Genomic DNA, 15,663 nt, shown 5'->3' on the forward strand with positions numbered 1-15,663 from the left:
TTCATGTAATGTGGTACACTTAAGATTTGGATATACCTCATTTTTTGTCTCATACCATAAAATGATCCGGAAAAATATATGGACGGCATGGATGAAAAGCATACATCATGGTGGGGCCCACAGACCACCGACGATCCGCCATTGGCGGGTGGCAAGCGGAGTACCCAATCCGTTTCTCTGAAAAGGAGGGGTATTTTCGTCCTGGAATTTGTCGTCCGTACGAGGAGGTCCAAGTGCGTATGTTAAGTTTCAGAATATCCAATGGATAAAAGGTGGGATCGACGGTCGTAAATTTCTCTGGAAGCTGGGTTGCATGGAAACCGTGCTCCTGCCAGAAGATGCTTGCGAATAAGTGGCGGCCATTATTTTCGAGTAAAATTTTGATACTCTGGCAGTGCGTGATAGATAATACTCGGGCACTTAGAAATTGCATACGTGGAAGACAATTAAATAAGATTAAAATGTCCAAATTATAGATACCATTTAGATCTGTCATGAACCAAAAGCTACATTATTGGACGGTTAATAATATAAAATATCCAATGTTTCTATTTCAACACACAAATATCCATCAATCATAGGCTAGAATTGTTCAAAAAATATCGTTTTACAACATTAAGTTAAAAATAATATTTTCCAGTATTTTAGTCGGTTTATTTCACTTAATATATTCCACGTGTACAATTTCCTAGCGCCTGAGTATCAAGGTTCAACGCTGCAAGAGTATAAAATAAATTCAACTCTTTTGTCATTATATTTGCATACATCCATACGCATATCTATAGATGCGCATAATTCTGTATATTTGAGAAAATGTATCGATGATTCAAACCGTCCAAATGATGGGACTCAAAGTATAAGATCCAAATAAAAAATTTCACAACGTAATGTTTCAGATCTTTGATCAATGAACTATTTCACTTTGATCTCGAGAATCGCCATAAGGTATTTTGTGAGCCGTTGATTGACATACCACATATTACAATCATAAGTATTTTTATGGAAAACCTAATCAGCTGTCTGTATCATCAGATCAACCGCTTGGATTGCCGAAGCTCTCTTGTCATGCAGGACCTCATAATTCAACTTTCTTCTATACGGTGCTCTGTCGACTATCGTTATATCTGCAAATCTATTTTTATAATTAAAAAAGAATATATTAATGGAATGTTTCCAAATCTATATATTGAGCACATACGGCTAATATTTCACAGGTATACAATATCCAATCCATTCAAAAGGTTGGCCCCGTATTTAAGATTATTGGAAAAAATATTTGGCCATCTCTCCATAAGGTCGGCCACAAATGTATCTTGAATCAATCCATGTGAGATCCATTGTAGGCCGTACGTGCCCAACAGACAGTATCGTGTCTGTCCATTGAAGAGGCAATTCATGGCACACGTGCCAATCTGGAACCCATGCGAGAGATCAAAACTGGGGTAATTAATTGGTGGAAACCAGCATAAACGTTCATCCTCTATATAAATCAGGCTGGTCCACCCATCGTGCGGACCAGATTTGTCGATTGAATATAGACTGTTGATCGTGTTTCTAACCGTCCATTTTCTCTCAAACGTGTGAGGTCTGCTTGTCACGTGGATTTGCTTAGTTTTTTGTCAGATCATGGCGCTAAGTGGGGCCCAGAATTTTATCGGCCCAGATCTCTCAACACCACGTTTTCCACGTGCGAACTCATCAATCATCGCTTTTCTCTAGAGATATACAGAAAATATTAGAGATAAGGCAGTGTAAGCCAGCTACCAAATAACTGATATTTTATGTTACATACACGTTTGCTAATATCACACGCGTGCTGGAACGTGAATTCTCACGTAAACGCACGTGCCAAAAATTAACACATGTGAAAGATCAGAACTCTGGATCATGTATTCTACATCTTTTAGATATACTTATGCCATTTTACATCTCAGGTGGCCTACAACATATAAAACAAATGAACGGTCCAAAGAGCGTTTTAACCGTCAGTTTACTTTGTACAGTGTGGCCTTCTGAGAAATGAAATGGTGTGATTTTATATTTACAACATCTAAGTAATATTTTCATCCAGGTGGAAAGATAAGATCTCAAACATGTTTTCCATATTCATATGTGTAGCGTCTGAATTAGCATGTCTCGAAACGCGCGTGGAATCACCAAATCTAACGTTTGAATTTTCTTTTCTTTTCTTTTCTTTTTTAAAGAAAAGATTCGATATTCTGTAAAGCCTGACGGACTATACGCAGTTTTTGTACACGCTACATGCCACACGTATGCCAGCATGGCATAAAGGTCCGAGATCCAATCCATCCATCTAAATGCTTTTTCAAAATGATAAATCCGGTCCATACAGTTGAATTCGATAGAAAACCGACGGTGTGACTCGACATTAGGGTGTGACCCATTTCATGATCAATCCAGCCCTATTTTCATTTGTGATGGGGCCTACCATTTGAATCGTACGGATTTCCTTCGATGGACGATTAATCAGAATACACCCCGCTGTGTAAGATCATCCGTGTGTCGGCACTATTTCTAAATAAACGTCCATAGACGATCCAGTGCTCTCAGAGTGTACTAGTTCGCTGTCAATCCAATGATCCAGACCGTCCATTGTGTTCAGCAAAACTTTCATGGCTACAGACTGAAATTCACTGTAATAAAATGATCCATTCCGTCTATAAGTTAGTTTTTTATTTTTATTTTTATTTTTTGTTTTTATTTTTATTTTAACAAGCTAACAAAAAAAAAAAAAAAAGTTAGTTTTTTATTGCCATCTATGGATAGATTTCTCTGAAAAACATGACTCTTCAGAAACATAAGGAATCCATGATAGGCCACAACAAATAGATGGATCAGATTTCTAGTTGGGTCTACATTTCCATAATCTTGACCGTATGGAAGCGATTTATCTAATGATTAGAGTCCTTATGTCCGTTTGATTTTTAGATGGTTAAGAGTCCTTATATCCGTTTAATTTTTAGATGGTAGGCCATGAAAAGTGTGATGGACCCAATGGACGGCCTAGATTAGTCAATTAGACTGTTGAAGTGTCCTGATGCAGCAAAGACCACTAAAACCTTCTGTGCTTTGAGAGCACCGACGTTGGTAGCGAGCAGGCTCTGTACTAGTTATGCCACGTGTAATGGACTCCGAGGGAGTGGACTAGGTGCCGCCCTGGCCATATCCAAGCACAGTACAGCCCTGACCGTAAGGCCATCTTGATGTATATTTTCTATATCCACACCATCCATCCGTTTCTACAGCTTAATTTCGGGGATAATCGTAAAAAAGAAATAGATAAAAATCTCAGGTGGGCCATACCAAAGGAAAACAGTGGTAATTTAATGCTTACCATTAGAAACTTCCTAGCGTCCACCTTAATGTTTATTTTCCATCCAACCTGTTGATAAGGTCAGGTTGAATTGGATGAAGGGAAAAACTAAATATGAGCTTAATCCAAACTTTTTTGGCCCACAAGAAGTTCCTAATGATCACTCACAACTATTTTCTGCTGTATGGTCCACCTGAGATTTGGATCTGCTTCATTTCTGTCATCATGCTCTAAGCAGATCTGGAAAAGGGGATGCACGGCATGGATATACAAAATATACATCAAGGTGGGCTACAAGGGCAGGACCGCACCTATTACAGTCCCCACGCATCGGACGGCTCAGATGTGGACGTTTAACAACTACCCTGTGCAATTATCAATTTTTCATAACCTAGCATTATTTAAGCACAAAGTTGACCACGTGATGAGTGGACCAATCCGATCCGTCCGTTCGTTCATCTTCGGGGTTGGCCCACCAATCACTCACGTGTCACAAGTGCCCGATACACGTACACGTACTTGCCACGCTCTTATGGTTAACGTAGACTACACAATATCTTTGGGCCCTATTTGGCCGGAAGGATCCCATGGGATTAGAGGGATGGGATGGATTTTAAGGTAATGATGGTGGTGACAGTGGATTGGTTTAAGATCCGAGTGCTTATATCTCAGGACAAGTTTACGGTCTGTGTGGCATCCCCAGCATATCCAGGATTTTACCTTTCAATCCCTTCTAATCCGTCCAACCAAACATGCCCTAAGCAGGACTGAAAGGGATTAGGAGAGATGAAATCAATTTTAAAGTAATGATGGTGATGTCAATAGATTGATTTAAGATCCTTGGGTTTGCTATATTTCATGACAAGTTCATCAAGTCTCTTTGGCTCGTTTGGCATATCCTGAGATTGTACCATTCCATCCCTCTTAATCCCATTCCATCCCTCTTAATCCCCATGCGATTCGTTTGGCCTAACACGCAATAAGGCTTGTTTGGCGGACGAATCCTATGGGATTAGGAGGGATAGGATGGATTTTAAGATAATGACTGTAGTGTCAGTGGATTGGTTTAAAATCAAGGGAATTGCTATATCTCGGGACAAGTTCACCAAGTCTATTTGGCATGCTCAGCATATCCTGGGATTTTATCTTCCAATCCGTCCAGCCAAACACATCCTAGGCATGATTAAACGGATTAGGAGGGATGGGATCAATTTTAAAGTAATAATAGTGATGTCAGTGGATTGGTTTAAGATCCATGGATTTGCTATATCCTAGTACAAGTTCATTGAGTTTGTTTAGCTCGATTGGCTTATCCCAGGATTTTACCATCCCATCCCTTCTAACCCCGTTGGATCCATCCAGCCAAACATGCCGTTACTGTTTTATGAAGACTTTGAAGTCATTTTTAAATCGAATGATATAAATAGTTATTCTTATTTTCCTTGATGTGCGTTGAAATTTACGAATTAGGTGTTACCCGATAACAGCTTAGTAGGTGTTATTCTTATCGTAGGGCCTATCATGATGATATGTTATATATCCACTCCGTCCATTTGTTTCTCCAGACCATTTTAGTAGAAATTTTGAAAAATTAATTAAATGAAAATCTTAGGTGGACCACACCACAAGAAACAGTGATGATTGATAGCTCACCATTAAAAACATCCCAAGGCCCACTTTAAGAAGATCGGTAATGTATATTTGTCATCTAACCATTTGATAATGTCAAACAGAATTGGATGAAGGGAAAATGCGAAGATTAGATTGATCCAAAGCTTTTGTGGCCTATAAAAAACTTCTAACGATCATTCACACTTTTTCCATTAGTGTGGTCCACCCAAGATTTGGATCTGATTAATTTTTTAGAACGTCTTTAAATGTGATGAAACAATGGATGGTCAGAGTGGATATGAAAAAAATTCATCAAGGTGGGCCCCACACGGTAAGGGTAACACCCACTAAGCTGTTACCCGAGAAACAGCTAATCCGTTCCCGTGTGCTGCCTAAACAAAAGAGCAATTTGGGACTGTGGAACCCACCTTTTATTCAGCTGTTTTTATGAAACAATACAAACTTTGTTTTGGATCTTAGACCTGCTCGTACGGACAGCGAATTTGAAGATGAAAATACCCCTCCTTTCACGGAAACGGATTGGGTACTCCCCCTGCCACCAGCCAATGGCGGATGGTCGGTGGTCTGTGGGCCCCACCATGATGTATGCTTTTCATCCATGCCATCCATGTATTTTTCCACATTATTTTATGATATGAGACCAAAAATGAGGTATATTCAAATCTCAAATGTACCACATTACAGGAAACAGTGTTGAATGAGCGTCAACCATTAGAAACATTTAGGAGGCCCACTGTTATGTTTGTGAGAAAGCCTCCCTATCTAAGTTCATTTATAGGGTCACAAAGACCTGGATGAAGAGGAAAAACAAATTTTATAATGATCCAAAACTTCTATAACCCCTTAAAGGGTTTTAATGGTAGACGTTCAATTCCCCATTGCCTTTTATAGTGTGGTCCACTTGATAGTTAGATCTGTCTTATTTTTCGTCTCAAGCTTTAATATGAGCTCGCAAAATAGATGGGTGGCTTGGATATAACACAGACCTCATGATGGGACCCACAAAAGCAATGAAAATTCCAATGGAAAAAAAAAAAAGAAAAAGACTATTGTGGCTGGGATACGGCTATAGCTACGGTTATAATCCGTAGCCATAGGCCTTTTGTTTGAATTGGCCATGAACTGCGGATTCCACGATTCTACCGCAGCTCGTTGTAGGATTTGGGGATGGATTGCGTAATCTGCGATTCATCACCAATTCAAACAAAAGGCCTATAGTTACGAATTATAACCGTAGCTAAAGCCATATCCTGTGCACTTTTTTTTTGAAATTTTTTTAAATTTTTAAATTTTTTTTACAAGAAGAATTTTATTCTACCTACATTTTTCTTTAACACATATTTATATAAATATGTATATATAAGCATATAAAAATAAAATTTCTCTCCTATTTTTTGTATTTCTTTCTTTGTTCATATAATAAGAATATCTTCTAAACCAAAATTAGTTACTTGATTTACCATATGTTATGGTGGGCCCTACAAAATTTTTAACGGTGAAAATCAATTTTCCTACTACTCTTTGTGGTGTAGTACAATTTATCTTTGGATATGATTCTTTTTTTTTATAATGCTCCCAAATGATCTTGAAATATGGATGAACGTTGTGGATATAATAAGTACATAATTGTGGGGCCCATGTAACTTTGATCTCTTTTGAGTGGGGCGAACATAAAATTGAACATAGCAAATTAGAAATTCAGCGGGGCAAACATGAAATTGAGTGGGGCAAACTAAAAATTGAACGGGGCAAACTAAAAATTGAGCGGGGCAAACTAGAAAATCAGCGGGGCAAATTGAAAATTGAGCAGGGCAAACATGAAATTAAGCGGGGCAAACTATATATTAAGTGGGACAAACATGAAATTGAGCGAGGCAAACTAGAAATTAAGCGGAGCAAACTGAAAATTGAGCAGGTCAAACTAGAAATTGAGCGGGGCAAACCAAAAATTGAGCGGGGCAAACATGAAATTAAGTGGAGCAAACATGAAATTGAGCGGGACTAACGAGAAATTCAGCGGGGCAAACATCAAATTGAGCAGGGCAAACTAGAAATTGAGCGGGGCAAACATGAATTTCAGCAGGGCAAACATGAAATTGACCAGGGCAAACCGAAAATTGAGCGGGGCAAATAAGAAATTGAGCGGAGCAAACTAGAAATTAAGTGGGGCAAACATGAATTTCAGCGGGACAAACATGAAATTGAGCGGGGCAAACTAGAAATTCAGCAGGGCAAACTGAAAATTGAGCAGGGCAAACTAGAAATTGAGCGGGCCAAATATGAAATTGAGTGGGGCAAACATGAAATTGAGCGAGGCCAACAAGAAATTGAGCGGGCAAACTAGAAATTGAGCGGAGCGAAGTAGAAATTCGGCGGGGCAAACATGAAATTGAGCGAGGCAAACATGAAATTGAGAGGGGCCAACGAGAAATTGAGCAGGGCAAACATGAAATTGACGGGGCAAATTAGAAATTCAGCGAGGCAAACATGAAATCGAGCGGGCAAAATAGAAATTCAGCGAGGCAAATCGAAAATTTAGTGGGGCAAACATGTACATTAAACAAATACCTTTTTTCTCTCTTTTTTTTTTTTGGTTTTTATGTTACTTAAAAAAGGTGTTTGATAAAACACCTGTAAAACCATTGTCTTTATTTGTAAAATAGTGGGTTTTTTAAGTTGCAGTTCAGGTGTTTGTAAAAATGCCTCATGGTAAGGGTTGCATTACTCTAAGTGAGGTTGGGGTGCACCTAATATACTCTTGAAAATTGGGTGGCTTTTCATTTATTAGACAAGACGTAACAAATCGTTTGCATTCTCTCTGCTTGTGCAATCGTTTGCATTCAGCGAGGAAAACTGCCATTATTAGCAAGGAATGGATGTTTAATTGACCTACAAGTGAGGGAACAGAAACTTTACAGACATCATTTTCCGATAGTCAATGGAAGAACTAAATTTATGAACTAAACATCCCTCTTACATTGAAAAGTTATCAGATGTGAGACAAACAAATTGTTTCCTTTTAGTGTTCAAATTGAAGGGAAAAAGTGAAATAGCATGGAGTTATAAGAAATCAAAGCAATAATAAAGAAACCTGAATTAACAAAGAGGAAAAGGAGACCCTCAGGGCCTTCTATAAGGTCTCGACCTTGGCACAGATTGTTGCAGCCACTTCCAGCTCTTTAGCTTGGGCCTAAATCTACTTCATTTTTTGAAGCATGCCTTAAAATGAGCCATCAATTTCATTTTAGCGGGGCAAACATGAGCCATCAATTTAAAGCATGCCCTGAAATTTTTCACTCGCTATTGTCACGTACTGGATACACCGATTCACTATACGTGACTAGGTAATTATGCACTATGTAAATTGGGGAGCAGTATGAGTGGTGAGGAAGATTGTAGTTTATGCAGGCTGACAGGACATGCATACAAGGGTACCCCTTCACGCCAAACTCACAACATATATATGAAAATTCACTGAGCTTCACCGTATCGTTATAATCTCCAACAACATAGTACTCATCTTGAGAAATAGCATGGCAGTGAACATCTCGCGCCTTCTGCACAATATCCTTTAATTGTTACTCCGCCTATGGTGTTAATGGACCCACAAATGATGCCGTAGATTCTCGTCTGTTGTAAAATAATTCATGTATCTTCAATATTACAGCCTCTATCAATTTCGTAACGGGGTATTCGCATGCTTCTTTGAAAAGGGCATTAACGCACTCAGATATGTTTGTCGTGACCAAGTTGAATCTTCTTCTTGGAAAGTGTGAAGATGCCCATCTCTCGTACCCGATTTCTGTCAGCCATGCATGTACCAGAGGATTGGCCATTTCGATATCAGGCATTATTTTTTCAAAAACGGTCCTCCTACAAGTCTTCACTGCCCTCCAGTAATACATCTCCAACGACTTGTCCTTAAAAGTGTCTACCAAGTTTTTGTAGATGTGGTACATGCAATACCCATGGATTGCATGTGGGAAGACTTGAGGAACATCTTTCATTAGACCTTTATGTCGGTCGGATATAATAACAAGACCCTCCACAGACCCTAACATATCGTTAAGGTAGGTAAGGAACCAATTCCAACTACTGTTGTTCTCTGATTCCCTGATGCCAAACGCAACTGAAAATATATGATTATCCCCATCTAAAGCCGTGGCGATGAATAGAACACCCTTGCATTTGCCCTTTAAGTGTGTCCCGTCAATGACCAATACTCTCCGCAATGATTTCTAAAAACTTCGAATGCATTGTCCGAGAGCTACAAAACATCTCTCGAACCTGCAAGTCTATTGGTTAACAAGCACGACAGTAACTGTCCCTGGGTTGGCCCTCCTCAACTCATGCAAATACAAAGGGAGTTGATTGTAGGAATCTTCATAAGACTCCATCACGTGATTAATTGCAAGCTCCCTAGCTTTCCATGCCTTCCAATAACTGATACGAATATTATATTTATCTTGCATGGCAAAGATAATATCACGTGGCCTCAACCCTAGGCATTATTCAATGCGGCTAATAACCAGAGCACATGCCAGCTTACTGGTGGTTTGCCGGTGATCGCTCTTCATCTATGTCATGAGTGAGGGAAGCATTATCAGTTTGAGCGGGGCACACATAAAATTCAGTAGGGCAACCTGAAAATTGAGCGGGGCAAAATAAAAATTTAGCGGGGCAAATAAGAAATTCAGCGGGAGTAACATGAAATTCAGCGAGGCAAACTAGAACTTCGGCGGGGCAAACATGAAAATCAGTAGGGCAAATCATCAATTTGAGCAGGGCAAACAAGAAATTCAGCGGGGCAAACTGAAGATTGAGCGGGGCAAACATGAAATTGAGCGGGGCAAACTAGGAATTGAGCGGGGCAAGTATGAAATTGAGCAAGGAAAACTAGGAATTGAGTGAGGAAAACATGAAATTGAGCGGGGCAAACTAGGAACTGAATGGGGCAAGCAGGAAATTGAGCGGGGAAAAAGCATGAAATTGAGCGAGGCAAACTAGGAATTGAGCGGGGCAAGCATGAAATTGAGCGGGGCAAACTAGGAATTGAGCGGGGTAAGCATGAAATTAATCAGGATAAACTAGGAATTGAGCGGGGCAAGCATGAAATTAAGCGGAGCGGGGAAACATGAAATTGAGCAGGGCAAACTAGGAATTGAGCGGGGCAAACATAAAATTCAGCAGGAAAAACTAGGAATTGAGCGAGGCAAGCATAAAATTCAGCGGGGCAAACTAAGAATTGAGCGAGGCAAGCATGAAATTAAACAGGACAAACTAGGAATTGAGTGGGGCAAGCATGAAATTAAGCGGAGCGGGGAAAGCATGAAATTGAGCGGGGCAAACTAGGAATTGAGCGGGGCAAGCATGAAATTTAGCGGGGCAAACTAGGAATTGAGTGAGGCAAGCATGAAATTCAGCGGGGCAAATTAGGAATTGAGCTGGGCAAGCATGAAATTGAGCGGAGCAAACATAAAATTGAGTGGGGCAACCTGAAAATGAGCGGGGCAAGCATGAAATTGAACAAGGCAAACATGAAATTGAGCGGGGCAAACTAGGAATTGAGTGGGGCAAGCATGAAATTGAGCGGGGCAAGCATGAATTTTGAATGGGCAAACTGTAAATTCAGCTATGCAAGTAAACATTAAATCGAGAGAGCATAACATAATATTGAGCGGGGCAAACATTAAATTGAGCGAGCATTGCATGGATATTGAATAGGCAAACTGTAAATTGAGCGAGCATAGGATAATATTGAGCCAGACAAACATTAAATTGAGCGATCCTAGTATGAAATTTATCGAGACAAATATTAAATTGACCTTATCTACCATGAAATAAAGCTGGGCAAATATTAAATTGAACGATGCTAGCATGAAATTTATTGAGGCAAACATTAAATTGACCTTATCTACCATAAAATAAAGCTGAGAAAACAGTCAATTGAGCGATCCTAGCATGAAATTTATCGAGGCAAACATTAAATTGACCTTATCTACCATGAAAATAAGCTGGGCAAATATTAAATTGAGTGATCCTAGCATAAAATTGAGTAGGGTAAACATGGAATTCAGTGAGCCTAGCATGAGATCAAGTGAGCCCTAACATGGAATTGAGTGAGCTTCAAATTGAATTGAGTGAGTTTGACATGGATTTGATCGATCAATGCATAAAATTAATTAAGCCTAACGCATGAAATTGACTAAGCTTAACACATAGAATTGACCGAACTTCGCATGCAATACCATTGTACGAGTGTAACGTTTTTATTCGAGATTTGTAATTCCGACTGCCACAGTACCGGTCAAATGCAGGTTGAAGAGAGGTGCTTTGTAGTGAGGGAATATTTTGAACCTTTTCAAGGAGATACAACCAGTTCGTGGGATTTCACGTAACACTAGCCAAGATGAAAATTGGCAAACGTAGAATAATGGTATTTAGATGCTTGGCAAAGATTTCATTCAAGAAAATGAGAGGAAAACCCTTTGTACTTCAGTTCTTCGTTCCAAGAGAGTGTATGGCTGTAAGCACATGTTTTTTCGCTAAGTGTAACGAAGAATATGGAAAAAGGAAGGGTATTTTCGTCGCGAAGTTCGGTCTGCACGTGCAAGTCTAAGTTCTAAAACAAAGTTTGTAGTGTTTCGTAAAATCAGCTGGATAAAAGGTGGGGTCTACGGTCCCAAGTTTCTCTAAACAAAAACATCTGGCAGCTGGAATCTGACATGCCGTTGCGGCCATAAAATCCCAATATGTAACAGCTTGAGCAATCAACGATCAGAATCAAACCATCTCAAATGGGCCTATCAGTCTCTTCATCATACCTTGCTCTGATCTCTCTCCTCTTTCTCTCAGCTTCCTCCACTGTTTCAATCCCCATCCAAAACAACTTCCTTCAATGCCTTTCCTCCCATTTTCCAACTCCCTCCACAGCTTCCCAACTCATCTACACTCCAAACACCTCTTCCTACATCTCAACCCTCCAATCTTCCATCCAAAACCTCAGATTCCTAGGCCCCACAACCCCAAAACCTCTCTTCATCATCACACCCACAAATGCATCCCACATCCAAGCATCCATCATCTGCTCCAAAACCCATGCCCTGAACATCAGAATCAGAAGCGGCGGCCACGACTACGAAGGGCTATCCTACCTCTCTCTCCCCAATCAACCGTTCATCATCCTCGATCTCGTCAATCTCCACTCGATCACCGTCGATCTTGCAGAAAGCACGGCATGGGTCCAATCTGGAGCAACACTCGGCGAACTCTACTACACGATCGCGCAAAAGAGCGGCTCTCATGGCTTCCCGGCTGGGCTCTGCCCCACCGTCGGCGTCGGCGGCCACATCAGCGGTGGCGGGATTGGGACCATGATGAGAAAATACGGCCTGGCGGCTGATAACGTCGTCGATGCCTATTTGATCGACGCCGATGGACGGATCCATGATCGGAAATCCATGGGTGAGGATCTGTTCTGGGCCATCAGAGGCGGTGGAGCGTCCAGCTTCGGTGTAATTCTCTCATGGAAGATCAGGTTAGTGTATGTCCCACCTACTGTGACTGTTTTCACCGTCCAAAAAAGCTTAGAACAAGGTGCAATCAAGCTTGTGGAAAGATGGCAACAGATTGCATACAAATTCAATGAAAATCTCTTCATCAGAGTAGCCATCAAACCATCCAATGAAGTGGGCCCAAGATCAAGGACATTACAAGTTGAATTCAACTCCTTGTTTCTTGGGACTGTGGAAGAACTCCTACCATTGATGGGAGAGAGTTTTCCTGAATTGGGTTTGAAGGTAAATGACTGTTTGGGAATGTCATGGATTCAATCAGTCTTGTATTTTGCTGGATACCCATATGGAAAATCTGATCCGATTGAGGTTCTTTTGGATCGAAATCGGAGAAAAAAGAACTTTTTCAAGGGAAAATCTGACTTTCTGGAAGAACCCATTTCTCAATTTGGGCTAGAGATGATCTGGGAGAGGTTTATGGAGGAGGAGAATGTGTTGATGATCATAGATCCTTTGGGTGGGAGGATGGATGAGATTTCAACGGCTGAGATTGCTTTCCCATATAGGAGAGGGTATCTGTATAATATACAGTATAGGGTGAGTTGGAATGGTGTAGGAGAGGATAAGAGATGTGTGGATTGGATTAGGAGATTGTACGGATATGTGGGCCCACATGTTTCAAAGAATCCAAGGGCTGCATATATCAACTACAGGGATCTTGATTTGGGTGGGAATGGGAAAGGTAATTTCAGCTACTCTGATGCTCTGGAGTGGGGCAGGAGATATTTCAACGGTAACTTTTTGAGATTGGCACGCGTGAAGGGTGTGGTGGACCCCACCAATTTCTTTAGGGATGAACAGAGTATTCCACCTATTTTTTAACGGTTAGATGCTGTTTTATATCAAAAGGTGTGGTTGTCTGTGCTGTTGACTGACTGGGAACAGTGCTGTCCACTTTCTTTCTTTTTTAAAAAAATTTTATTTTAAACGGAGGAATCATATGATACGTGGCAGGATTTTATGGAAGTAATCTGACAGGTGGGTCCCACCATTCGGTAATCCTGGAAATTGGAGCTGTTGTGTCCCACAGAAAATCGTAACCCTTTGATTTGTGGCTGATGGATAGATGGCTGAGAGGAGGAATACAGCAGTGGTCAACATTCGGATTAAAAAGTCCTGATATTCGACTCTTACATGGCCCAATCAGTAAGATATCTTGCTATGCTTCCATTAATAAGATCTAACGTACCAACGGTCTGGATTGTAGCATCGTACGTTCCATTTGTCAGAACTAAGAAAGCGTGTATGCTGTGAGAAATCTCACGTCGCGTATCATATAATTTTTTCTTGACTATTGATCTCTCTGTGGCCCGCGGTGCACCTCAATTGAAGTTAACGAGTGAATCCAACCCTCCTCACACGTGCCATCTGGCATGTTTGTGTGAGATCCGGACCATTCATTAGGTTATATCTAGGCATAGTGATCATCCTGTACCAGACATCATGTTGTTCTTACATCTTCAATGGAATGGACGGTTAGATTAAAAAAAATGAGGCTTTTCACATCATATTGAGTTTTCACTTCCCACATGTTGGCCCCTGGTCCGATAATCCAGACTATTGGTTTTTTCGGTCCTACTGTGGATGGCCAATCTCCAAATATCTCCCACATATTTAGATCCTAGCCACCAATGTTGGGCTTCTTTTCTTCTTAACCGTCTATTTCCAAGCCCAAAAATCAAAATTTTAGGATGTCCGGTAAAGATACATTTTGGTCATGGTCTATCCATGGTGAGATGCAACAATCCAATTGTCTGGATCACCGAACCAATGGCCCCACTTGTCAGAAAACTCTCTCTCTCTCTCTCTCTCTCTCGGTAAACTCTGTTGGGCCTAGGGACCTGATGTATGCATCTTATCCACACCGTCCATCCGTTGTAACAGCCCATTTGAAGTCATGATCCAAAAATTTAAGTATATCCAAAGCTCGAGTGGGCCACATAACAGGAAAGAGTGGGGATATTGGCAAGCACCGTTGAAACCTTCCTAGGGCCTACTGGATGTGCTTAAATTTTGAGATCATGCCTGGCAATAAAGGCCGCACCTAATCCTCTCCCTCCAAATCTGGGATAGAAAATCACTGGACACGTATTGCCTGTGAAACCTTTTGGACACGGATTGCTTGTGAAACCCTTTGGCATAAAGTTCCTTCGGTGAGAACTTAGGTTGATGTCTGTGAGAAATCCATCACATTCATTCGTTTTATCAAATTATGTTAGGACATAGTCCGATAGTGAGATATAAAACTCCCGTGAGCTGCACCAGAGGACCGTTGAAACATTTATTAGGCCACGTGAATTTTGTATTAGGATAATATTTCTGTGTTTTCAGTTCACCCCGTTAGGAATATCCTTATGGCATGTTTGGTCCATGGATTAAAATGGTATTGAATTGTATCAGATGGGATTCACATATTTATTACACAATGATTGCATATCTGAAAATAATGAGGTATGTTAGCCATCAAATATCATGTTTGGTGGACTGAATTAAGCAAAATCTTGGTGGACCATGAAATTGTAATCAATGGACCAAAATCACAACAGATGTGGTGTAAACAATGTATGTGGATGGATGGCATGGATAAATGCAAGCGTCAATATGGGGCCCAGATGTGTAGTGAATTTTAAAATCTATAAAAATCTTGCACAGGGATCCAATGCGAATCCACAGGATCAAATGCAATTCCATCTTACCTAATCTCAACCTTTCTTATCCTCCTCAAATGATGGATAGAATTTGAGCAGGACTAAATGTAAATATTTTATTCCACCTAATCCCATCTAATACCTTGCCCCAAACACCCCCGGTGAATGATGAGGATGAAATATTTCATCCCACTAGGCATGACCTTATGAGTGATACGGATGAAATATAAACATCATGGTAGACCCCAGTAAGGTTCCACTAGGAATAACCTTGTTAATGATTAGAATGAAATATGAACATCATGGTAGAACCATGTGAGGTTTCAATAATAAACATTTCCTTATTGTTCCATGTCGTGTAGCACACTTGAGTTTTATATCTGCCTCGTTTTTACCTCATGTCCAGACATAACTCAGAAGAGCCATGGGTGAGTGATTTTCTCACAAACATCATGGTGGGTCGACCTTTGGGATT

General features: G+C 40.5%; 1 protein-coding gene across 1 annotated transcript; it reads left to right on the forward strand.

The window, feature by feature from the left end:
• The first annotated feature begins 11,666 nt into the window (after window positions 1-11,666).
• Window positions 11,667-13,415, forward strand: LOC131220867 (tetrahydroberberine oxidase-like). Its single transcript, XM_058215727.1, has one exon. It carries the CDS (start codon window positions 11,764-11,766, stop codon window positions 13,360-13,362), a length of 1,599 nt encoding a protein of 532 aa, XP_058071710.1. The 5' UTR covers window positions 11,667-11,763; the 3' UTR covers window positions 13,363-13,415.
• Window positions 13,416-15,663: the final 2,248 nt, after the last annotated feature.

This window comes from Magnolia sinica, chromosome 12 (genome assembly GCF_029962835.1).
Source record: "Magnolia sinica isolate HGM2019 chromosome 12, MsV1, whole genome shotgun sequence".
NCBI lineage: Eukaryota > Viridiplantae > Streptophyta > Magnoliopsida > Magnoliales > Magnoliaceae > Magnolia > Magnolia sinica.

Excerpts from the sequence above, each read along its gene's own strand:
- LOC131220867 (XM_058215727.1), top strand. The coding sequence starts at position 11,764 with ATGGGCCTATCAGTCTCTTCATCATACCTTGCTCTGATCTCTCTCCTC.